The sequence below is a fragment of the Pseudophryne corroboree genome (assembly GCF_028390025.1).
Source record: "Pseudophryne corroboree isolate aPseCor3 chromosome 3 unlocalized genomic scaffold, aPseCor3.hap2 SUPER_3_unloc_24, whole genome shotgun sequence".
NCBI classification, from domain to species: Eukaryota; Metazoa; Chordata; class Amphibia; order Anura; family Myobatrachidae; genus Pseudophryne; species Pseudophryne corroboree.
The window spans coordinates 1-26,692 of record NW_026967513.1 but is presented as its reverse complement, the minus strand read 5'-3'; the positions used below and the strand labels follow the sequence as shown (position 1 = coordinate 26,692).

Genomic DNA, 26,692 nt, shown 5'->3' with positions numbered 1-26,692 from the left:
AGAAGAGACGTATGTGACTGATATAAAGGCAGAAGATATAGAGGGAGAAGAAGAGATGTATGTGACTGCTATAAAGGCAGAAGATACAGAGGTAGAAGAAGAGACGTATGTGACTGATATAAAGGCAGAAGATATAGAGGGAGAAGAAGAGACGTATGTGAATTATATAAAGGCAGAAGATACAGAGGTAGAAGAAGAGACGTATGTGAATGATATAAAGGCAGAAGATATAGAGGGAGAAGAAGAGACGTATGTGACTGATATAAAGGCAGAAGATATAGAGGGAGAAGAAGAGACGTATGTGACTGATATAAAGGCAGAAGATATAGAGGGAGAAGAAGAGACGTATGTGACTGATATGAAGGCAGAAGATATAGAGGGAGAAGAAGAGACGTATGTGAGGGATGATCAGCAGTGTAAGGAGGAGGAGATCCCTACAGATATCAGCACAGGTGAGTAATAAACACATATTCTCCTTACTCAGTGACTACAGCAATCTCTTATCCTACACCCTCCTCTGTCAGTACAAACTAATGAATGTGTATTTTTCCAGTGGGGGGAGTCAGGAGCCATCAGCACTGTGACCTGACGGTTCCGTAAGAGGGCCCTCACCACCTCGAGTCCCGCCTCCAGTCACAGAATGGATGTTTAGGTGACACAGTACCTGGCCAGATAGGGGATTCCCACTTACCGTCAGTAATCGCATGTTACCGACTATGATGCCACCACCAGACTCCTACCCTGCTGTGGTGCCTGGAACCACGGTTCTGCTCTGTATGCGTCGACACATTGTCTTACCACACCTGTGTGGTGCTGACTATTCCCCACTTGTCGCTTGTCTAGAACTCTGCGCGGTAGCTGGCGGAAGGCAGAGTTTGGGGACACTGAGTGTACCCTGGACAGCCGGAAAACTGAGCTAGGTTTCGCCTAGCCCTGCAGGTCGCAAGATGAGGCGGTCATCTTGAGGCAGAAGATGTTTATTTGCCCAAAATAGTCTTAAAAAAGACTCGGCAATACTGCAGATGTTTACAGCAGAACGCAAATGGTATAACACACTCTGGAGGCTCGCAGGCCTCCTTTTTATGTCCATGTTCCACACAGTACCACAGGGGGTAACCAATCACTATTTACTCATGAGCTGTGCAAACCTTGGCCACATGCACGGCTTCCATTGTCCTCTATGGACAGTGGGGAGTGGTCACTCTTCTTTGACCGTCCCATCCTGGAGGGTTGGGATCCACCCTGGTGATGATCAGTCTGGGCTGGGGGAAAGTTTTCCTGCTGAAACTTACTTCCAGGAATCTGCCCGGGACCTAGCTCACCAGCTGCTTCCTGAATTCAGGCTCCAGAGATGGGCAGCCTAGATCCTCTGTCAGGGTTTTCTGTTCACCGAGGGTGATCTCTATGGATCCCCCCGCCGCTAGGGAGCCGGCTAGCCCGGTCCCCTGTGAGTGGCGCACCCACGGTGTCCGTGTCTGCTCCCTCCTGGAGCCCGGCAGCCCATGACGTTCATACTGGCCGCCGCGGCCCTCTCCCACTGCAATGTTGAGGCGCAGGGAGCCCAGCTCCTGGACCTCAGCACCTGTCTCCTCCCGCCGCACAGGGAGCCGGCTAGCCTGGTCCCCCATCTGTGGCGCAATCTGGTCATCTGTGGCTCCTTTCTCCGGCGCATACACCTAGAGCCGGAGGTCCTGGTCTCCCAGCTGCGGCGCCTTGCAGCACTCTCCCCTCTGGCGCTGGTGTGTGTACGCGTGGGGGTTTACCACTTCGCTGCCACTGGAGAGGATCCGGGCCGCAGCAGCGCGCCATCGATGATTTTTTTACATTTCAATACCTGGTGCCTAGCGTCAGTGCATTTTAAAAGTGTCACCAAGCGCCTAGTGTCCTGTAAATGGCGCCGGACACTTAGTGTTAACCCCTTCAGTGCCACGGCTGCTATTAACCATGTGGCCGCCAGGGCCTCCGACAGCAAGCACCAATTATACTCCTGCTCTCCCCCTCACATCATGTCACAGTTTCCAGCCCAGAGATCTGACCAGTCTCCTCCCACACTCTGGTGTATCTCGTACATCAGGAGCCATCAGCCCCCATTATACTCCTGCTCTCCCCCTCACATCATGTCACAGTTACCAGCCCAGAGATCTGACCAGTCTCCTCCCCACACTCTCTGGTGTATCTCATACATCAGGAGCCATCAGCCCCCATTATACTCCTGCTCTCCCCCTCACATCATGTCACTGTCACCAGCAGCCATACTGTGTGCTAGCAGTACCTCAGCCTATGGTATTACATGCCCTGAGTGTCTCTATTAGCACACGCCGGTCTATAGATAATCCATATAGACCGGCGTGTGCTAATAGATATATTAATTTCTCTGACGTCCTAGTGGATGCTGGGGACTCCGTAAGGACCATGGGAATAGACGGCTCCGCAGGAGACTGGGCACATCTAAAGAAAGATTTAGGACTATCTGGTGTGCACTGGCTCCTCCCCCTATGACCCTCCTCCAGACCTCAGTTAGATTTCTGTGCCCGGCCGAGCTAAATGCACACTAGGGGCTCTCCTGAGCTCCTAGGAAGAAAGTATAGTTTAGGTTTTTTATTTTACAGTGAGACCTGCTGGCAACAGGCTCACTGCAACGAGGGACTAAGGGGAGAAGAAGCGAACCTACCTAACTGGTGGCAGCTTGGGCTTCTTCGGCTACTGGACACCATTAGCTCCAGAGGGATCGCACACAGGACCCGACCTCGTCGTCCGTTCCCGGAGCCGCGCCGCCGTCCCCCTTACAGAGCCAGAAGCAAGAAGATCCGGAAAATCGGCGGCTGAAGACTTCTGTCTTCTCCAAGGTAGCGCACAGCACTGCAGCTGTGCGCCATTGCTCCTCATACACACCTCACACTGCGGTCACTGATGGGTGCAGGGCGCTGGGGGGGGGCGCCCTAAGCAGCAATATTTACACCTTGGCTGGCAAAACTAACACCATCTATAACCCCAGGGGCTATATAGGTGTAAAAATACCACTGCCATAATTACTAAAAAAGCGGGAGAAAGGCCGCCGAGAAAGGGGCGGAGCCATCTCCCTCAGCACACTGACGCCATTTTCCCTCACAGCTCCGCTGGAAGGATCGCTCCCTAGCTCTCCCCTGCAGTCCTGCACTACAGAAAGGGTTAAAAAGAGAGGGGGGGCACAAATTTAGGCGCAGTATAAAATATATATGCAGCTATAAGGGAAAACACTCTGTATAGTGATATCCCTGTGGTATATAGCGCTCTGGTGTGTGCTGGCATACTCTCCCTCTGTCTCCCCAAAGGGCTAGTGGGGTCCTGTCCTCTATCAGAGCATTCCCTGTGTGTGTGCTGTGTGTCGGTACTGCTGTGTCGACATGTATGATGATGAAAATGATGTGGAGGCGGAGCAAATGCCTGTGAATGTGGTGTCACCCCCTGCGGGGTCGACACCTGTGTGGTTGGACTTATGGAAGGAATTACGTGAAAGTGTCAACTCCTTACACAAAAGGTTTGACGACATAGGACAGCCGGCTACTCAGCTTGTGCCTGTTTCAGCGTCTCAAATGTCATCGGGGGCTCTAAAACGCCCGCTACCTCAGATGGCAGACACAGATGTCGACACAGATACCAACTCCAGTGTCGACGATGATGAGACTAGTGTACCCTCCAATAGGTCCACCCGTTACATGATTGAGGCAATGAAAAATGTATTACACATTTCTCTGACGTCCTAGTGGATGCTGGGAACTCCGTAAGGACCATGGGGAATAGCGGCTCCGCGGGAGACTGGGCACAAAAGTAAAGCTTTAGGACTACCTGGTGTGCACTGGCTCCTCCCTCTATAAGAAGGGTGCACACTAGGGGCTCTCCTGAGCTCTTAGTGAAAGTTTAGTTTTAGGTTTTTTATGTTCAGTGAGACCTGCTGGCAACAGGCTCACTGCATCGAGGGACTAAGGGGAGAAGAAGCGAACCTGCCTGCTTGCAGCCAGCTTGGGCTTCTTGGCTACTGGACACCATTAGCTCCAGAGGGACCGAACACAGGCCCAGCCATGGAGTCCGGTCCCAGAGCCGCGCCGCCGTTCCCCTTACAGAGCCAGAAGCAAGAAAAGGTCCGGAAAATCGGCGGCAGAAGACATCCAGTCTTCACCAAGGTAGCGCACAGCACTGCAGCTGTGCGCCATTGCTCCTCATACACACCTCACACTGCGGTCACTGAGGGTGCAGGGCGCTAGGGGGGGGGCGCCCTGAGCAGCAATAAAAACACCTTGGCTGGCAAACATACATCACATATAACCCCCAGGGCTATATGGATGTATTTTAACCCCTGCCAGAATCCATAAAAATGCGGGAGAAAAGTCTGAAAAAGGGGCGGAGCCTATCTCCTCAGCACACTGGCGCCATTTTCTCTCACAGCTCCGTTGGAGGGAAGCTCCCTGGCTCTCCCCTGCAGTTACTACACTACAGAAAGGGGTTAAAAAAGAGAGGGGGGCACTAATTAGGCGCAGTATTAATAAAACAGCAGCTATAAGGGGAAAAACACTTCTATAAGGTTATCCCTGTGTGTGTGTGTGTGTGTGTGTGTGTGTGTGTGTGTGTGTGTGTATGTATGTATATATATATATATGTGTGTATATATATATATATATATGTGTGTATATATGTGTATATATGTGTGTATATATATATATATGTATATATGTATATATATATATATATATATATGTATGTGTGTATATATATGTGTGTGTATATATATATATATATATCTATCTATCTATCTATCTAGCTAGCGCCCTGGTGTGTGCTGGCATACTCTCCCTCTGTCTCCCCAAAGGGCTAGTGGGGTCCTGTCCTCTATCAGAGCATTCCCTGTGTGTGTGCTGTGTGTCGGTACAATTGTGTCGACATGTATGAGGAGGAAAATGGTGTGGAGGCGGAGCAATTGCCTGTAATGGAGATGTCACCCCCTAGGGAGTCGACACCTGAGTGGCTGAGCTTATGGAAGGAATTACGTGACAGTGTCAGCTCTTTACAAAAGATTGACATGAGACAGTCGGCTACTCAGCCTGTGCCTGTCCAGGCGTCTCAAAAGCCATCAGGGGCTCTAAAACGCCCGTTACCTCAGATGGCAGATACAGACGCCGACACGGATACTGACTCCAGTGTCGACGATTAAGAGACGAATGTGACTTCCAGTAGGGCCACACGTTACATGATTGAGGCTATGGAAAATGTTTTACATATTTCTGATACCAGTACCACTATAAAGGGTATTATGTTTGGTGAGAAAAAACTGCCTGTAGTTTTTCCTGCATCTGAGGAATTAAATGAAGGGTGTGATGATGCGTGGGTTTCCCCCGATAAAAACTGTTAATTCCTAAAAAGTTCTTAGCATCATACCCCTTCCCGCCAGAGGATAGGGCACGTTGGGAAACACCCCTAGGGTGGATAAAGCGCTCACACGCTTGTCTAAACAGGTGGCACTACCGTCCCCGGATACGGCCGCCCTTAAGGAACCTGCTGACAGAAAGCAGGAAAATATCCTAAAATGTATATACACTCACACGGGTGTGATACTGCGACCAGCAATCGCCTCAGCCTGGATGTGCAGTGCTGGGGTGGCTTGGTCGGATTCCCTGACTGACAATATTGATACCCTAGATAGGGACAGTATATTACTGACTATAGAGCATTTAAAAGATGCATTTCTATATATGCGTGATGCACAGCGGGATATTTGCCGACTGGCATCAAGAGTAAGTGCGCTGTCCATTTCTGCCAGAAGAGGGTTATGGACGCGGCAGTGGTCGGGTGATGCTGATTCCAAAAGGCATATGGAAGTATTGCCTTATAAAAGGGAGGAGTTATTTGGGGTAGGTCTAACAGACCTGGTGGCAACGGCTGGGAAATCCACATTTTTACCCCAGGTAGCCTCTCAACTTAAGAAGACGCCGTATTATCAGGCGCAGTCCTTTCGGCCCCATAAGGGCAAGCGGGCAAAAGGCTCCTCATTTTTGCCCCGTGGCAGAGGGAGAGGAAAAAGGCTGCAGCAAACAGCCAGTTCCCAGGAACAGAAGCCCTCTCCCGTTTCTGCCAAGTCCTCAGCATGACGTTGGGGCCTTACAAGCGGACTCAGGCACAGTGGGGGCCCGTCTCAAAAATTTCAGCGTGCAGTGGGCTCACTCACAGGTGGACCCCTGGATCCTTCAGGTGGTATCTCAGGGGTACAAATTGGAATTCGAGACGTCTCCCCTTCGCCGTTTCCTAAAGTCTGCTTTACCGACGTCTCCCTCCGACAGGGAGGCGGTATTGGAAGCCATTCACAAGCTGTATTCCCAGCAGGTGATAATCAAGGTACCCCTCCTACAACAGGGAAAGGGGTATTATTCCACGCTGTTTGTGGTACCAAAGCCGGACGGCTCGGTGAGACCTATTTTAAATCTGAAATCCTTGAACACTTACATACAATGGTTCAAATTCAAGATGGAGTCACTCAGAGCGGTGATTGCGAACCTGGAAGAAGGGGATTATATGGTGTCTCGGGACATCAAGGATGCTTATCTCCATGTCCCAATTTACCCTTCTCACCAAGGATACCTCAGGTTTGTGGTACAGAACTGTCACTATCGGTTTCAGATGCTGCCGTTTGGTTTGTCCACGGCACCCCGTGTCTTTACCAAAGTAATGATGATACTCCTTCGAAGGAAGGGAGTTTTAGTTATCCCTTACTTGGACGATCTCCTGATAAGGGCAAGATCCAGGGAACAGTTAGTAGTCGGAGTAGCACTATCTCAAGTAGTGTTACGGCAGCATGGGTGGATTCTAAATATCCCAAAATCGCAGCTGATTCCGATGACACGTCTGCTGTTCCTAGGGATGATTCTGGACACAGTCCAGAAAAAGGTGTTTCTCCCGGAGGAGAAAGCCAGGGAGTTATCCGAGCTAGTCAGGAACCTCCTAAAACCAGGCCAAGTGTCAGTGCATCAATGCACAAGGGTCCTGAGGAAAATGGTGGCTTCTTACGAAGCGATTCCATTCGGCAGATTCCACGCAAGAACCTTTCAGTGGGATCTGCTGGACAAATGGTCCGGATCGCATCTTCACATGCATCAGCGGATAACCCTATCTCCAAGGACAAGGGTGTCTCTCCTGTGGTGGTTACAGAGTGCTCATCTTCTAGAGGGCCGCAGATTCGGCATTCAGGACTGGGTCTTGGTGACCACGGATGCCAGCCTGAGAGGCTGGGGAGCAGTCACACAGGGAAAAAATTTCCAGGGCTTGTGGTCAAGTCTGGAAACGTCACTTCACATAAATATCCTGGAACTAAGAGCCATTTACAATGCCCTAAGTCAAGCAAGGCCTCTGCTTCAGGGTCAGCCGGTGTTGATCCAGTCGGACAACATCACGGCAGTCGCCCACGTAAACAGACAGGGCGGCACAAGAAACAGGAGGGCAATGGCAGAAGCTGCAAAGATTCTTCGCTGGGCGGAAAATCATGTGATAGCACTGTCAGCGGTGTTCATTCCGGGAGTGGACAACTGGGAAGCAGACTTTCTCAGCAGACACGATCTCCACCCGGGAGAGTGGGGACTTCATCCAGAAGTCTTCCACATGATTGTAAACTGTTGGGAAAAACCAAAGGTGGACATGATGGCGTCCCGCCTCAACAAAAAACTAGAAAGGTATTGCGCCAGGTCAAGGGACCCTCAAGCAATAGCGGTGGACGCTCTGGTAACACCGTGGGTGTACCAGTCAGTGTATGTGTTCCCTCCTCTGCCTCTCATTTCCATGGTACTGAGAATTATAAGACGGAGAGGAGTAAGGACTATACTCGTGGCTCCGGATTGGCCAAGAAGAACTTGGTACCCGGAACTTCAAGAGATGCTCACGGAGGACCCGTGGCCTCTACCTCTAAGAAGGGACCTGCTCCAGCAAGGACGCTGTCTGTTCCAAGACTTACCGCGGCTGCGTTTGACGGCATGGCGGTTGAACGCCGGATCCTGAAGGAAAAAGGCATTCCGGATGAAGTCATCCCTACCCCGATCAAAGCCAGGAAGGATGTAACCGCACATCATTATCACTGTATTTGGCGGAAATATGTTGCGTGGTGCAAGGCCAGGAAGGCCCCTACAGAGGAATTTCAACTAGGTCGTTTCCTGCATTTCCTGCAAACAGGACTGTCCATGGGCCTAAAATTAGGGTCCATTAAGGTTCAAAATTCGGCCTTGTCGATTTTCTTCCAGAAAGAACTGGCTTCAGTTCCTGAAGTTCAGACGTTTGTCAAGGGGGTACTGCATATACAGCCTCCTTTTGTGCCTCCAGTGGCACCCTGGGATCTCCAATGTGGTTTTGAGATTCCTAAAATCACATTGGTTTGAACCGCTTACCACTGTGGACTTAAAATATCTCACATGGAAAGTGGTAATGCTGTTGGCCCTGGCTTCAGCCAGGCGCGTATCAGAATTGGCGGCTTTGTCCTATAAAAGCCCTTACCTGATATTTCATACGGATAGGGCGGAATTGAGGACTCGTCCTCAATTTCTCCCTAAGGTGGTTTCAGCGTTTCACCTGAACCAGCCTATTGTGGTACCTGCGGCTACTAGGGACTTGGAGGACTCCAAGTTGCTGGACGTAGTCAGGGCCCTGAAAATATGTTTCCAGGACGACTGGAGTCAGAAAATCTGACTCGCTGTTTATCCTGTATGTACCCAACAAGCTGGGTGCTACTGCTTCTAAGCAGACTATTGCTCGTTGGATTTGTAGTACAATTCAGCTTGCACATTCTGTGGCAGGCCTGCCACAGGCAAAATCTGTAAATGCCCACTCCACAAGGAAGGTGGGCTCATCTTGGGCGGCTGCCCGAGGGGTCTCGGCTTTACAACTTTGCCGAGCAGCTACTTGGTCAGGGGCAAACACGTTTGCTAAATTCTACAAATCTGTTACCCTGGCTGAGGAGGACCTGGAGTTCTCTCATTCGGTGCTGCAGAGTCATCCGCACTCTCCCGCCCGTTTGGGAGCTTTGGTATAATCCCCATGGTCCTTACGGAGTTCCCAGCATCCACTAGGACGTCAGAGAAAATAAGAATTTACTCACCGGTAATTCTATTTCTCATAGTCCGTAGTGGATGCTGGGCGCCCATCCCAAGTGCGGATTGTCTGCAATACTTGTACATAGTTATTGTTAACTAAATCGGGTTATTGTTGTAGTGAGCCATCCTTTGAGAGGCTCCTCTGTTATCATACTGTTAACTGGGTTCAGATCACAAGTTGTACGGTGTGGCTGGTTTGAGTCTTACCCGGGATTCATGAATCCTTCCTTATTGTGTACGCTCGTCCGGGCACAGTATCCTAACTGAGGCTTGGAGGAGGGTCATAGGGGGAGGAGCCAGTGCACACCAGCTAGTCCTAAAGCTTTACTTTTGTGCCCAGTCTCCTGCGGAGCCGCTATTCCCCATGGTCCTTACGGAGTTCCCAGCATCCACTACGGACTACGAGAAATAGAATTACCGGTGAGTAAATTCTTATTATAACCAAAGAATACTGCGGCCTAGGCCAACGGATGCGGCAAAGCCGCTACTCACGGAACCGTTACAAATACTGGCAAACGTACAGGAACCCCCAATGTAGCCGACACAGACTCTCAGAAATGGAGGACAGGCAGAATCCCAAACAGACCGGTGGACACCAAAAAGCCAGATATTCGACCAGGCACAAACAAAACCACAGGACTTTTGGACAGGAATGCTTCATGGCAGGACACGGAATCAGACACAGGAACTGACACTGGAAGCAGCTAGACTGACACTGCTAGACAGGAGCTCAGGAACTGGCAGGGACTAGCTCAGAACTCAAGAACTCTGGAACCCTTGAAATATCACCAGTGTCTGTGAATTGCACTGAGCCAGAATATAACAGAGAGTTAATTAATTGTCGTGTAGCTGCCCTGCTGCACAACTGAGAGGTGCAATCAACAGACAGGTGAGGCTGAACACATGGGAACAAGCTGCAATTACACAGACTCACCACTGGCAGCAAACAAGAATCTTCTTAAACCAGAGCAACGGGAAATCCTGGCCTGCAAGACAACTATAAACCTAAAATAGGGAAAACAGGAATGAACCACTACCTGTGGTTCATAACAGTACCCTCTCCTTAAGGGTGAGCTCCGAACACCCCATGACACCCACGGGGAACATAAACAGAAGTATAACATAAAATACATAACCAAAATGCAAAACAGGAATGAGCCACAGCTGTCGCTCATAACATTACCCCCACTTTGAGGAGGAGCCAAAGGACCCCAAAATTCAGACTTTCTAAAACAAGGTATACATTAATAAACCTGACACTGGAACAAACAGACAAAGACAAGAAACAGAAACAAGGGGGTCAATTTACTAAGGTGGGAGATTTTACCAACTGGTGATGTTACCTATAGCAACCAATCAGATTATATCTGCTAGAAGCAGCTTGATAAATGGTAAATAGAATTTGATTGGTTGCCATGGGCAACATCACCAGTTCTAAAAATCTCCCAACTTTAGTAAATTTACCCCAAGCTGTGGCAACAGCTTGTAACAGTGCCCCCCTCTTGACGGTGGCCACTGGACACAAGACGAGGGAAAAAATGTTGTTTTTTTTCTTATTTTTTTATATACACCACAAGGCAAGAGTCAGCAATAAGAGGATTTTGGTACTTACCGATAAATCCATTTCTCTGAATCCTCTAGGGGACACTGGAGTCCTATACAATAGGGGTGTGAAGCTTGCAACCGGAGGTGTGGCACAATCTAAAATTAGCATTGCCTGCACAGCCGGTTCCTCCCCCTTCACATCCCTCCTTCCTCAGTTTGGAAAATTTGACCGAGAGAATAGGACATGATACTAGAGCCCATAACCGAACCGTACAACAAAGCAAACAGCAACCAATAACTCTTTTGACAGAAAAACTAACGCTGTTTGCACAAACTGTTTTAACAAGAACTTTTGAACACAGCAGGTCGACAGCACCGAGGCGGGCGTCCAGTGTCCCCTAGAGGATTCAGAGAAATGGATTTATCGGTAAGTACCAAAATCCTCTTTTCTCTTTCATCCACTAGGGGACGCTAGAGTCCTATACAATAGGGGACGTCCCAAAGTTATCTTCCAGGGAGGGAGTGCTGTCGGTGGTCTGCAAAACCAAACGTCCGAACGTAGAGTCTCCGGACGCAAAGGCATCAAACTTGCAAAATTTCGCGAACGTGTGGGCTGAGGACCACAATGCCGCTCTGCAAGTTGAGTAGTGTAAACACCTCTGGCAGCCGCCCCTGAGGCACCCACTGAGCGGGTAGTATGAGCACCCATCTGAACCGGAACCTGTTTCCCACAGGCAATATAAGCTTGCCGAAATGGCAAGTCTAATCTATTTAGACAAAGACTATTTAGATGCTGGTCAACCCTTCGTTGGCCCATCCTTAAGACAAACAGCCTGAATATCTGAAAGACGACGTAACCTGTACGTTTACCCGTAAAGCTCGGGCCACATCCCAGGACACGTCCCCAACTGCGAGATCCTGGAAAGATGGACCCACAAGTGACTGTTTTACGTGAGACCCCGAAACAACCTGAGGAAGGAAATCTGCTCTTGTACGGAGTTCTGCCCTATCCTCATGAAAAATGTAAAAAGGGGCCTTTACACGATAAGGCTCCCAACCCAGAAACCCGCCCGGCCGAAGCTAAGGCAAGCAGTAATGCGAACATCCAAGAGTAGATATGTCAGGACCGTTCTTCCTATAGGCTCAAAAGTTGGTGGTCACAAAAATTCCAACACCAAATTTACATCCCAAGGTGCAGTGGGAGGACGAAAAAGGGGGGTGGATCCTCTGAACACCCTGTAAAAAGGTTTGAACCTCTGGCAAGGATGCTAACCGTTCTTGAAATAGGATGGAGAGAACCGAAACTTGAGCCTTCAGATAGCCCAGCCTCAGTCCTACCTCCAGACCGGCCGAAAGGAAAAGTAGAAGTCTGGAAAAGTGGAAGTTCGTCGAATTCCACCCACATTCTTGACATCCATGGTTTCAATAGCCATGCCGTTAAACGTAACCCGTTCAGGTCTGGGTGTTGGAACGGTCCCTGAGATAGCAGGTCCTCTCTCTGAGGTATCCGTCAAGGATCTTCCGCTAGTAACCCTCGCAGGTTTGAGTACCCACTCCTGCGGGGCCAATCTGGTGCGGTTAGAACCGACCACACTCGCTCTCGTTTTAACGTCTTCAGAAAACCTGGGTACGAGTTGGAAAAGTGGAAAAATGTAAAACCTTCCTGTAACACCAAGGAAGTGTGAATGCGTCAACTCCATGTGCTGCTGGATCTTTTGTCCTGGACACATATCTGGGCAGCAGATTGTATTGTCGTACGCCATTAGGTCGACTTTAGGTAGACCCCATCTCTTCACCACCATGTATAAAAAATAAAATTCAGTGGATGTAGGCACCACTGTCATGCATGTCCTGGTGATTGAGATAATTTGCTTCCTAGTTCTCCACACCTTGAATGAACACTGCAGAGAGGAGGATGATTCGCTTTTCTGTCCACAATATCTGTGTGGCTTCTTTTAACGCCACCCTGCACCGTGTTCCACCTTGACGGTTTATGCATGTCGTCGTCGTGACCTTGACCGACTGCATCCTTATGTGTTGGCCCATGACTTGGTCTTCGGCTAAGAAAAGTGCATTTTAAACTGCTCTTAGTTCGAGAATGTTTACGGGTAAGTCTGCTCTCCAGTAGCAATCTCTAAAACGGCACCCCAACCTCTGAGACTGGCGTCTGTTGTCAGGATCCTCCAATCCCAAATACCGAATCTCTTGCCTTGGAAGTCGTATTCTTTGATGTGGAAGCCGGTGCAACCCTGCTCCCTGAGCAATGAGGTTCATCTGTAATGGTCGGGAATGAAGTCTGTCGTACAGGAGAGCTTAGACAGACGTCACCATCATCCCGAGAAGTTGCACCCAGAGGTGTAGAGAAACCGTTTGTGACCTCAGTACCGGAGCCACTGATCTCTATAGGTCCTGGACCTTATTCTCTGGTAGGAATACGCTTAATTGTACCGTGTCCAAGATGAGACCGAGGAATTGAATCCGTTGAGTTGGCATGAGGTAGGATTTCTGGAAATCCACAATTCATCCATGTTGAATGAGAAATTGATGAGATGTCTGAACATCCTTGATCAACTGTTCCCGAGAGGATGCCTTGATTAGTACATCGTCTAGATAAGGACTAAACGTAACCCTCAATAGTCCCGATTCTGAAACCATGATTGCCATGATCTTCGTACAGAGTCTTGGGGCCGATGATAGACTGAACGGCAAGGCCCTGAATTGGTAGGGATCCGTCACCCGTGCGACCCTTATGTAAGCCTGGTGAAGGGCCCGGATTGGGATATGCAGCCTTTATGTCCATGGATACCATGAACTCGTCTTGTTCTAAGCCTGCAATGACCGACTGGAGTGGTTCTATCTGGAATCTGTAGACCCTTAGAAACTGGTCTAAAACTTTTAAATAGAGTATCGGCATGACCGTCCCATCTGGCTTTGGCATGACAAAAAATTGGAATAGAGACCCGTACCTCTCAGAGGCGGGAAACGGAATAATGACCTCTGACCGCAGCAATGTTTGATGCAGGCAGTCGTGCTTTTGCTTACTGAGGGCACAGAGGCAATCCTTGTATAAAAAAAAAAACTGACTGTGAGGCCTCTGTGGGAAAACACGGGTTGTACCCCTGGGAGATTAGGTAATTTATCCAAAATTCTGGTGCGGTGTTGGCCCAGATGTTCCGAAACCGTCCAGATGTGCACCATCAAGGGGGATCTCAGGTGAGCCGGGAGACCGTCCTGCCCTGGTCTCGTCTCTTCAGCAGGTTTATCTTTTTGGCTGCTGCCTGTGAGCGGCCTCTATCTCTGCCCCCACGTACTTGTGTACCGAAGCCTCTTCCTCTGGCTCGCAAGGACGGCGATCTAAATGAATTAAACGCTGTTCCCGAATAACCTCTCCTAACTTGTGGAGTGGCTCTTGTATAAGGAGTAGGCAGAAAAGAGGACTTCCCTGCTGTAGCTTGCAAAATCCACTTGTCCAACTCTGGACCTAAAAGTATCTCACCCCCAAAGGGGATGGATTCTACCGCCCTCTTGGTGTCAGTCTTCTCACCATTCTCCGTCCGTCTAGCCGATTATGGCTGATGCAGAGATGCGCGATGCTAGCCTGCGAATATCTTTAGAGGCTTGACGCAAGTATGAAGCGGATTCTTGAATGTGTTCCGCAAGTTGGGTAATTTCTGCCAAGCAATTTTTTTCTTCAATAGCCTGTACAATACGTCCAGACCATGTGCCCCTGGCCATGGTAACCCAAGCGTAGACGACAGTAGGTCTCAGTTTCTACTACAAAAATTTACTTTAAAGCTGTGTCAACCTCGTGAAGTCGTTACATTAGGTAACGGTAAGATTGTCATCTTTGACAACCTTCCTAGGGAAACGTCCACTACCGGTGGAGTCTCCCACTTATCCATTACACCACTAGGTGGGGGATAAGGTACTTGAAACACTGTGTTCAAAAATTGAAAACGTTTGTCAGGCTGTCTCCATTTAGCCTCCTCCATTTGAGATTGGAGGGATTTAAAATAGGAAACGCTGCTGAACGCGGTTTGTGGGATTCGAACCATTTGAATTCTTCTGGCTCCTTTTACTTCTGCTACCTTAAAGTTTAGGATCGCCTTCACCGCTTCGCTTAAAGAATCAATACCTGAAATTGCCGTGTCCTCTTCTGGAAAATCGGCAGCTAGGTTAGATTCAATGAACTCATCTCCTCTGTATCAATGAGAAGACCCTTTTCCTCCTCTGCTTCTGGTACAAGAGGATTAGGCCTTTTTAACTGCCCTGCATACATTTGTTACGGCTTGTGCGGGCGGCGTTAACCTGATGAGAACGTGTTCCATCGTCTTTGAGAATCCTGCAGCCTTTGATTGTTGTGTGCGGGAGTCCGCCATCTCATTGGAGATTTTATCTGCAAGGTTATTTTTTCCCATGACCTAGCCGGAGCACTGCTCTCAGGTGGAATGTCCTTGTCTAAGCAGGAATCGCACACCTCGGAGCTGCCATCCGCATGCTCATTCCGTTACATGCAAACATAAAAGGTCTTGGATGTCTTGGTTGGTGTTTTAGACATGTTGACCAAACCCCTTACCAGACCGCGTCGCAGCGCTTTCACCCTTTAAACTAGGAAGAGAAAGACCTGTGATATATGACGGAAGCAAAAGGTATTGAGTTGCCTGGCTGGAAATATCTCTATATTGTAGAGAAGAAAATATAAATAAAAAATAAATTAAAAATATTTAATTTCTTTTGTCTTTACACCAGCCGACTTGCAACCGCCTCACACCCAACTGTACGTCAGCTACGGTGTTAGAGTTGGCTTCACTTGCTTCTACGTATTTTCTGTAGGCTCTTTGTAATAGAGTTCCTTTGAAAAGACCTCATAATCCCATTATATTCTTCAGGAGATTCTCATATAACATTTCACCAGCAGGGTGCGCTGTGTTACTATTAATCTATAATAGGGGGAGGTGCACTCCATGCTTGCATGATTTTTAAGATGGCCGACAATTAAAAATTTTGGACACTTTATTTAGAAGGGGGATCTTCCACTGGTGAGCCCCCCCTGCTTACACTCTATGGCCGTGTCTTCACGCGGCTGAGGAATTCTCCTCAGCTTCGTGCTCACTGTAGCGTCTCCTCCCCGCCTCCGGCGGCTGAGGTTAAGTGCTCCACAGCGCTGTAATACAAATCTCCCGCTGGCCGTCGCGCGCCGGGACCGCTCTCACAGCTCCCGTAGCGGCGTCTTTCTCTGCTGGCAGGGAAGACTTAAAGTGCGCTATCTACTGTGCGCTCCCCGCTGGCCTCCCCCACACGTGGCTGAAGGATCTCAACCGCGCAGCACTATGTTTTAGACGGCATGCACCGGGACCGCTCTCCTCCTCTCCCCGGGTCCCGTAGCGGCACCTGCTGACAGGGGATCCCGCCCCACACTGACCGCTGTCCGGCGCGCCTGCAATAAAACAACCAGTACTCACAGTTGTATGTTGAGAGAGATGCAGACCCCTTTAGAAGGAATCCTTGTCTCTCAATCCTGAACCTTGTCCTCCTTTTATTAGGGGGACGCAGCTTTCACTTCTGGTAAAGCCTGCACCCCCTTTCATTTAGGTGGGATAGGGCATTTACCATCTTGTCTTTTAAGACCTGCACCCTCCCTTTAGTTAGGAGGGATTGGGCCAGTCATAAAGGATTAAAAATAAATAAATATATAAACAAAACTTCATGGAGCAGGAGCTCTCTTCAGTGCCTGTTACCTCCTCGGCACAATTTTCTAAACTGAGGGAGGAGGGATGTGAAGGGGGAGGAACCGGCTGTGCAGGCAATGCTAATTTTAGATTGTACCACACCTCCGGTTGCAAGCTTCACACCCCTATTGTATAGGACTCCAGTGTCCCCTAGTGGATGAAAGAGAAATTTATTTTTCTTTTTTACCCTGTGCTTGCTTGGCGACACCAGGAAAGGAAGAAATCTCTGGCTCATAACATTCTTCAAAACATATAGGTCGAGCAATCAGATGCTTCTTCCGTCTCCTACCAGAGTGCCCCGGCATATAAGAAACCTTATCAGTTTCGGAATCTGAGAGCAGACCATAGATTGGTTGCATTCCCCTAGGTACCGAAACTTTAGAAGATGACAGAAAAGCACATCCTGTAGTCAAAGCAATGGGCTGAGACTCTTTCTGAACCCCACCCGGGGCAGTGACTTTCTGAACCCCACCCGGGGCAGTGACTTTCTGAACCCCACCCGGGGCAGTGACTTTCTGAACCCCACCCGGGGCAGTGGCCTTCGGGAACCCCGCCGGGGCAGTGGCCTTCGGGAACCCCGCCGGGGCAGTGGCCTTCGGGAACCCCGCCGGGGCAGTGGCCTTCGGGAACCCCGCCGGGGCAGTGGCCTTCGGGAACCCCGCCGGGGCAGTGGCCTTCGGGAACCCCGCTGCGTCAGTGGCCTTCGGGAACCCCGCTGCTGTCAGCACCTCGGATTCTTTTACTGGGACCGGGCCGTCGGTTCCAGTAAAAACTTCTCTCGGGACTATGACTTCCGGGACTTTTGCTGAAGCTATAACCTTCAGAACCTCCACTAACGCTATGCCTCTTAAGTGCTTTCCTGGACAAGCGACCTCTAGACCCTTCTTAGGGGCTGCGTCTCTCGAGACCCCACTTGGGGATATTACTTCAAAGATCCCTTCTGGAGTTTTGCTTCTCGAGTTCCCTTCTGGAACTATATGGTTTTAGATACCCTTTCTGGGGTTGCTCTTTTCAAGTCCTTACCTGGGGTAACAGCTTCTGAGACCCCTTCTGGTATTGACACCTGAGCTATAATATTCGATGTCCCTCTCTAACCTAGAGCACCCGGTACTCTGGGCACCGGGCACGGCTCCAGGACTCTGGGCACCGGGCACGGCTCCAGGACTCTGGGCACCGGGCACGGCTCCAGGACTCTGGGCACCGGGCACGGCTCCAGGACTCTGGGCACCGGGCACGGCTCCAGGACTCTGGGCACCGGGCACGGCTCCAGGACTCTGGGCACCGGGCACGGCTCCAGGACTCTGGGCACCGGGCACGGCTCCGGACTCTGGGCACCGGGCACGACTCTGGGCACCGGGCACGGCTCCAGGACTCTGGGCACCGGGCACGGCTCCAGGACTCTGGGCACCGGGCACGGCTCCAGGACTCTGGGCACCGGGCACGGCTCCAGGACTCTGGGCACCGGGCACGGCTCCAGGACTCTGGGCACCGGGCACGGCTCCAGGACTCTGGGCATTGGGCACGGCTCCAGGACTCTGGGCATTGGGCACGGCTCCAGGACTCTGGGCATTGGGCACGGCTCCAGGACTCTGGGCATTGGGCACGGCTCCAGGGGTTTGCAACTCTGCTTCCACAGGAAAATCAAGAGAGGAGAGAAACATTCTCCTTTGGTTCCTGAATCTATAATGGGGCTCCCTAGCCCAAAAACCCCAATTATAGGACAGAGAGCTTTTTAGTGTGGGTTGTGTGACAAGCACCTCTGCCACAGTTGACAGGAGTAGGTCATGTATCCTGACTCAACTTGGCCAGAGGGCATGACTTGTCGCCACACTTTGGCTTGCTCAACTCACAGGTCTGCAAATAGTGGCCTAAACCCCCACAATATAGGCATAAATCTAAGATTCTGCGATGCAGACGCTCCTATTCTGAGAGCCTGGGCCGCGGAAAACTTTTAAACCTTTTCTCTTTAACTAAACCTGATGATTCACTTGTCACCATACTGTGAGCAAGAGTCTCTTTATAGGATGAACTCTCAACAACTTCTGGCAAAGTAAGCAAAATTTTGGTCAGATGGTTTTGCAGTTGCCTTAAGGATTGCTGCAAAACTTCCAGCTGCTCAGGTTTCAAAGCACTGAAAGCAGAGTTCATGGCTGAGAGAGATGCTTGCAGGGCTTGCATAGTAGGCATAGGAGGATTTCAAAAAAGACAAGACTAGACACGATTGTTGTTAGACACGATTGTTGTTAGACACGATTGTTAGACACGACAAGACTAGACTTTTAAACTAGACAAGACTGGATTTTTAAACAGCGGACTGGATTCTGCACACTGAGTTTTAGACAGGGCTGGATTCTAGACTAGCCTGGGCCGTGGAAAACTTTTAAACCTTTTCTCTTTAATTAAACCTGAGGATTCACTTGTCACCATACTGTGAGCAAGAGTCTCTTTATAGGATGAACTCTCAACAACTTCTGGCAAAATAAGCAAAAATTTGGTCAGAAGGTTTGCAGTTGCCTTAAGGATTGCTGCAAAACTTCCAGCCACTCAGGTTTCAAAGCACTGAAAGCAGAGTTCAGGGCTGAGAGATGCTTGCAGGGCTTGCATAGGAGGATTTCAAACTAGACAAGACAAGATTGTAAGACAAGATTAGACTGGACTTTTAAACAAGATAAGACTGGGCTGGATTTTTAAACACCGGACTGGATTCTGCACACTGAGTTTTAGACAGGACTGGATTCTAAACACCGGACTGGATTCTGCACAGAGTTTTAGACAGGACTGGATTCTAAACACCGGACTGGATTCTGCACAGAGTTTTAGACAGGACTGGATTCTAAACACCGGACTGGATTCTGCACACTGAGTTTTAGACAGGACTGGATTTTTGACAAGACTGGATTCTAGACTAGACACTGGACTGGGCCAAAAAAAGTTTTTTTTCTTTTCTTTTTTGTGGTATGGCTGGTGATAATGTTAGGTTCCTGGTGCTCAGAACAAGGGAGATGTTGCGTAGTGAGTCCTGAGCACCAGAACGTGACGTTGAAATAAGGTGTGGTGTGGAAATAGCCACTAGCACCCTACCTCCGTTGTTTTACCCTTGTGGTCAGTTCACGCCTGAGTAACTATGGGTTCTTGGGCCCATGGCAGCCGCATTTGAAGGGCGAATTATGTCTGCCCAACTCCGATGCCCCCAGGTCTTTGTGTGAAACAAGGCGTGAATAGAGACAGGATAATAAAAAGCGGACCTCTAACTAAAACAGAAAGCTAGGGGCTACTAACTACCCTAAAACTAAATATATGTGCGGCACGCCGCCAAAGGAAAAGAACAACAAAGGAAATGTTGTCCACACGACGACACAATACTTTTGCATACCGGCGGTGACAGCATAAGCAGAACCCTCTGCAAAACACCAGTAACTAAATATAACTAAAGAATACTGCGGCCTAGGCCGACGGATGCAGCAAAGCCGCTACTCACGGAACCGGTACAAATACTGGCAAACGGACAGGAACCCCCAATGTAGCCGACACAGACTCTCAGAACTGGAGAACAGGCAGAGTCCCAAACGACAGACTGGTGGACAACAAGAAGCCAGATATTCGACCAGGCACAGACAAAGCCACAGGACTTCTGGACAGGAATGCTTCATGGCAGGACACGGAATCAGACACAGGAACTGACACTCAGGAACTGACACTGGAAGCAGCTAGACAGACACTGCTAGACAGGAGCTCAGGAACTGGCAGGGACTAGCTCAGAACTCTGGAACCCTGGAAATATCACCAGCGTCTGTGAATTGCACTGAGCCAAAATATAACAGAGAGTATTAATTAATTATGTCGTGCAGCTGCCCTGCTGCACAACTGAGAGGTGCAATCAACAGACAGGTGAGGCTGAACACATGGGAACGAGCTGCAATTACACAGACTCACCACTGGCAGCAAACAAGAATCTTCTTAAACCAGAGCAACGGGAAATCCTGGCCTGCAAGACAACTATAAACATAAAATACGGAAAACAGGAATGAACCACTACCTGTGGTTCATAACCCTTTCAGAGAACAGCACAAACAGGCTCTAACCAGAGCAGAAGGAGAAGTGGGAGGCCCTGGTGCACAACTGAGCAAGAAGACAAGTACATTAGAGTCTCTAGTTTGAGAAATAGATGCCTCACAGGTCCTCAACTGGCAGCTTCATTAAATGGTACCCGCAAAACGCCAGTGTCAACGTCTACAGTGAAGAGGCGTCTCCGGGATGCTGGCCTTCTAGGCAGAGTGGCAAAGAAAACGCCAATAAAAGGAAAAGATTCATATGGGCCAAATAACACAGACATTGGACAGAGGATGATTGGAGAAAAGTGTTATGGACAGATGAATCGAAGTTTGAGGTGTTTGGATCACACAGAAGAACATTTGTGAGACTCGGAACAAGTGAAAAGATGCTGGAAGAGTGCCTGACGTCATCTGTCAAGCATGGTGGAGGTAATGTGATGGTCTGGAGCTGCTTTGGTGCTGGTAAAGTGGGAGATTTGTACAAGGTAAAAGGGATTTCCTCCTACAACAGGACAATGACCCAAAGCACACCTCCAAATTATACAAGACCTATTTATGGAAGAAGCCGGCAACTGGTATTCTGTCTGTAACGGAGTGGCCAGCGCAGTCACCAGATCTCAACCCCACTGAGCTGTTGTGGGAGCAGCTTGACCGTATGATACGCAAGAAGTGCCCATCAAGCCAATCCAACTTGTGGGAGGAGCTTCAGGAAGCGTGGGGTGAAATTTCTTCAGATACCTCAACAAATGAACAGCTAGAATGCCAAAGGTCTGCAATGCTGTAATTGCTGCAGAGGGAGCATTCTTTGACGAACGCAAAGTCTGAAGGAGAAAATTATTATTTCAAATAAAAATCATTATTTCTAACCTTGGCAATGTCCTGACTATATGTTCTGTTCATTGTGCAACTCATTTGATAAATAACTGAGTTTTCATGGAAAACACGAAATTGTCTTGGTGGCCCCAAACTTTTGAACGGTGGTGAATACTGGCGCTAGGTGACATCTTTAAAATGTATGGACCTCTCCGGCTACCGCGGCAGTGAGGGAACCCCCCCCGGTGTGCCGGGGAAGAGCGGAACCACTGCAGCCAGGAGATCAGCTCCTGTGGCAGCGCTGTGTGTGCCGTTGTGAGCGGAGCACTACAGAGGTGGCAAGCCGCGGCAGCCGGTACGAGCGCCCCAAGCTGCAGGAGCGTGCGCCACTCACGGGGGATCGTAGGGCGCTGGGGTCTGGGAGCTATGCTCCCGGCACCTCAGCACTCCAGGGAGTGATCGCGATGATCCCAAAAAAAAGTGGGTCCCAGGGACCCCTCACTTTTCAAAATTGGGGTCCTACCTGTGCTTTTCTGGGTTCCATCGGAATTAAGGTTCTTATTAATGATTTAAATATAAAAACTCAGCCTTGATTTGGACACTACAAAAGTGCTGCGAGGGGGGAGGGAGGGGGATGGGGGGGGGGGGGGGTGACAGTGCTGCTGGGCTGTGTAGCTATACCAGACACTGCACCAGAGATGGAACTAGACAATTTGTCAGAAAGTGCATTGGTGCTCCCCCTCCCATATTGTAAAGCAAAGTCAGTGTGCGCCCATCAAAAATGTAGGGGCATCGCTTTGTGGAGAAGGGGCGTGGCCACATCATAGTACCAATTCACATTGCACCACTGCGTTCCAACGGCGGGGGACCCAGACAGGCAGGGTGGTGGATACGATCATCGGGGGGAGGGGGGGCGGTGGTGGAGATCACAGGTGCGGCAGGTAAGAGCGCCATTAGGTGTGCTTAAATAGAGCACACAAGTGAGCTTGGTTTTGGCACTTTATACAGGCATTTTTTGCACAAGGCACTATGGCACTTTTGATGACTGTTCCCCTGATGATGGATTAAGTCCGAAAACGGCTGTTCGGGAGGTCTATTGTGTTTCCCTGTGCTTGCTAACGATGAGTATATGCTGAGCCACGTATCTTTATTCACACATATGGAGTAAATACTGCATTTTGACTAGACTACAGTGTGCTGGTCCTGTCTATACTAGTGACTTTGCTGCGGGATGGACATGTGATGCGCTATATATATATATATATATATATATATATATATATATATATATATATATAGTTAGTATGGTGAGGCACTGCAGTGACTGGGTATGTGGAGCCTGTGTAGGGCACAGGCTCAGTGTATATTTAAGCAACAATGTGTATAGTGTATTTGAATTGTATTTAAAGTGAAATGCACTTGGTTGTGTGTTCCAGGAGGGGGGAATCCATAACTGTGTAGGCCAGGCATGTCCAAACTGCTGCCCTCCAGCTGTTGAGAAACTACACATCCCAGCATGCCCTGACACAGCTTTAGAATTCTTTGACAGCAAAACTGTCAGGGCATGCTGGGATATGTAGTTTCACAGCAGCTGGAGGGCAGCAGTTTGGACATGCCTGGTGTAGGCTGTTGGATTCCCCCAGTACTTTCCCCCCAAAATGGAATGCTTTCCTCTCTAGCCTCCCACATGGAAGTATCATGGGGAGAGAGAGGAGCAGCTCAGCTTTAGCTGGAGCTCCATAGCGATCACCCTCGGTGGGCAGGAAACCCTGACCGGGGATCTAGGCTGCCCATCTCTGGAGCCCAATTTTAGGCTGGAGATGGTGAGCTGGGTACCTGGGCAGATTCCTGGAAGTAGTTTAGATGGGAAAACTTCCCCCAGCCTAGACTGAGCGTCACCAGGGCGGATACTAACCCTCCAGGATGGGACGGTCAAAGGAGAGTGACTACTCCCCACCGTCCATAGAGGACAATGGTAGCTGTGCATGTGGCCAAGGCATGCACATCACATGGATAAACAATGGTTGAGAATAGCATGGTGGACTTACCCCCTGTGGTATGTATATTAGAGTAAGATAAAAAGAGGAGGCCTATGAGCATCCAGAGGTATTATACAATTTTCACTCTGCTGTAAACATCTTGCTGTATTCTTGTTGCCCCTAGCAATAGGGAAGTCTTTTTTAAGACTGGGTGAATAAACATCTGCCTCAAGACGACCGCTTCATCTTGTGATCTGCAGAGCTATGCCGAACATAGTTCTGTTTTCTGGCTGTCCAGGGTGCACTCAGCGTCTCCAAGCTCCGCCTCCCGCCAGCTACCGTGCAGAGTCCTAGACCAGCCACTAGTGATTCGTCAACACCACACAGGTGTGGTTAGCGTGTCGATGCATACAGAGCAGTACCATGGTTCCAGACTCCCTGGCAACAAGGAGTCTAGTGGTAACAGTGTATTACCCGCCCACTGCGCAGTGGGTGGTGTCAGTAGTAGGCGGTTACTGACAGTAAGTGGGAATCCCCTAATTGGCCAGATCCTCTGTGACCTAAACATCCATTCTGTGACTGGGGCGGGATGCGATGCAGGGCGAGGGCTTTCATAGAGAACCATCCGGTCACAGAAATTGCTAGCATAGCGGTGGGATAATCCTAGGTGGCTTTTCGGTCACCTGATTGGAGAAGCCAAGTTAATATAGGAGTAACTGCAGCGCAGGAGAAAGCACAAGATGGTGGATTTCAGCGGAATGTCTAAGGACGATCTGTAGATCGTGTATCAGGAGAAGGGTGTGGATATCCCTTTCAACGCATCCAGAAGCATCATGAGGGCGGCACTTGTGAGCTTGGAGATGTCCCTCTGGGCGGAGGTAGAGTGCTAAGGGCGTTGGCATTGAAGATGGTGGCCTACCAGTGGACATTCGTACAGAACCGGTGAGCCCCACAAGCCCCACCCTCTCTCCTAGCAGCAGCTATGTTTCATACCTAGCAGGGTCAGAGGTCCAACGTCTCCGGGGTAGGGGGTTCGACACGGATATCTTAGCAGATCGGCTAGTGGAATTTGGAGAAAGAGCAAGAGTGCTTGATCATCACCTCACTTTCCAATACACTGCCGGGCTCCGGTGACTGTGCGCAGCCCGTTCTGTCCCCAGCAGTAGCAGAAGAGCAAGTGCTCCCACCTGAGGCAAAAGCGCCTCCAAGTCAGGTCTCCGGAGCGTGCAGGAAAGACTGGGCACACGTAGCCCCAGAATACAGCCCGTGGCTTCAGCTGCGTCACTAGGCTGCAGCAGTGAACGATGCCCAGACTGAGCCGAGTGAGCGGCTTTAGGGCAGGAGGAGTGGGGGACTTGATAGATTGGGTCTTGGTCCCAGCGGCGGCTGAGAGCTATTAGGTAGGGTAGATAAGAAACCACTTAGTGAGGAGAGCTCCAGAAAGCACGTCTGGATAGTCCACGCCCCTCTTATTTATTATTTTATATAATAACAGGGGTGACAGGTGTGGTACATCCCTGCAAAGGCAGATCCAATCTCTTTCTCATCAGACTCTGCTGTCTTCCCTGCACTCTCACTCAGATGTTCACTGCTGCCAGTAGCACACGTATGAGAAGCAGAAGTATGGCGGCAGCTGTATAGATTCTGATATGTAATTCTCTGTATCATACTTACTGTACACACATCATCCTTATTACTATTGAGAGTAGAGGTACAGTAAGACACTGATGATGGGGGTGTAACAATGGATTATAACCTAGCAGATGATGATTGCAGTGTATTATATGGTGTATTGCATGTAAAATACCTTGTTCCACACCTACTCTGCTGTAGCAATATACCTTATATAAGGGTGAGTAACACATGTACAGGTTTACCAGCGTATGAGCACACACATAAAGGAATGCTACCTTACCAATGCTTCCAGGAGTAACGTTAGGAGACATTATTATAAAGCCTTCATTAAATGTTGTGTTTTAATACACACATTTACTATTAAGTGTCCCAGAATGTAATTTTCTCCTATTGTTTACAAGATTAATATTGTTACAGAAAATGTCACATTTCCATAATGTATTTTATTTCCAGCAGGTGGACACACAAGCAGGAATATCTCAGAAGGACATCTAATGTTATCCCCGGATTGTGAAATAAAAGATTATGACAGTAGACAGGATTCTCCAGGAGATAACCCCATTACCCCAATTATACATCCAGCTCTACCAGCTGATCCCTCTGATCCTGGGAAATGTTCTCCTGATCACTCTGATATTGGTGCATCTGTTACAGCTCTGAGAGTAGATACAGTGTTTCCCTGTTCTATAGATACCACATGTTTTACACAGAACACAAAGCTTATTACCCATCAGGCAGCTAAGGCAGGTGAGAGGCCACTGATATGTTCTGACTGTGGGAAATGTTTTACCTGCAAATCACAACTTGTTTCACATCAGTGCAGACACAAAGGTCAGAAGCCATTTCCATGTTCTGAGTGTGGGAAATGTTTTACAGAGAAATCACATCTTGTTACACATCAGAGACGTCACACAGGTGAGAACCTATTACCATGTTCTGAGTGTGGGAAATGTTTTACACTGAAATCACATCTTGTTACACATCAGCGAAATCACACTGGTGAAAAGCCATTTCCATGTTCTGAGTGCGGGAAATGTTTCACCCGGAAATCACAACTTGTTAAACATCAGCGAAGTCACACAGGTGAGACTCCATTTCCATGTTCTGAGTGTGGGAAATGTTTTACATACAAATCACTTCTTGTAATACATAAGAGAATACATACAGGTGAGAAACCATATTCCTGTTCTGAGTGTGGGAAATGTTTTACATACAAATCAACTCTTGATGCACATAAGAGAAGTCACACAGGTACATCACCATTTCCATGTTCTGAGTGTGGGAAATATTTTGCACAGAAATCACAACTTGCTAGACATCAAAGAATTCACACAGGTGAGAGGCCATTTCCATGTTCTGACTGTGGAAAATGTTTTGTACAGAAATCAGTTCTTGTTGCACATCAGAGAAGTCACACAGGTGAGAAACCATTTCCATGTCTTGAGTGTGGGAAATGTTTTGCACACAAATCAGATCTTGTTAGTCATAACAGAAGTCACACAGCTGAGAAGCCATTTCCATGTCATAAGTGTGGGAAATGTTTTACACACAAATCAGATCTGGTTAGTCATAACAAAAGTCACACAGGTGAGAAGGCATTTTCTTGCTCTGAGTGTGGGAAATGTTTTACACAGAAATCATATCTTGTTACACATCACAGAAGTCACACAGGTGAGAAGCCATTTCAATGTTCTGAGTGTGAGAAATGTTTTTGTTAGGCGCCGGGGTCCGCGCAGCCGTGCGGCCCGGCGCCTAGCAACCAGAGACGCCGGGCGCACAGAGCCGCTCAGACCCTAGCAACAGGAACGCCACGGTCGGACTGCATTCCCTGTTGCTGGGTC

At 49.1% G+C, this 26,692-nt stretch overlaps 1 protein-coding gene across 1 annotated transcript; it reads left to right on the top strand.

Moving 5' to 3' along the window:
- On the top strand, positions 1-26,482 carry LOC134983788 (zinc finger protein OZF-like; the record flags this gene model as incomplete). The annotated part of the gene is made up of 2 exons (XM_063949423.1): positions 1-452; positions 25,308-26,482. Coding segments are annotated over exons 1-2 (1,572 nt in total), but the record flags the coding sequence as incomplete, so codon positions are not given.
- Between the last annotated feature and the right edge of the window lie 210 nt (positions 26,483-26,692).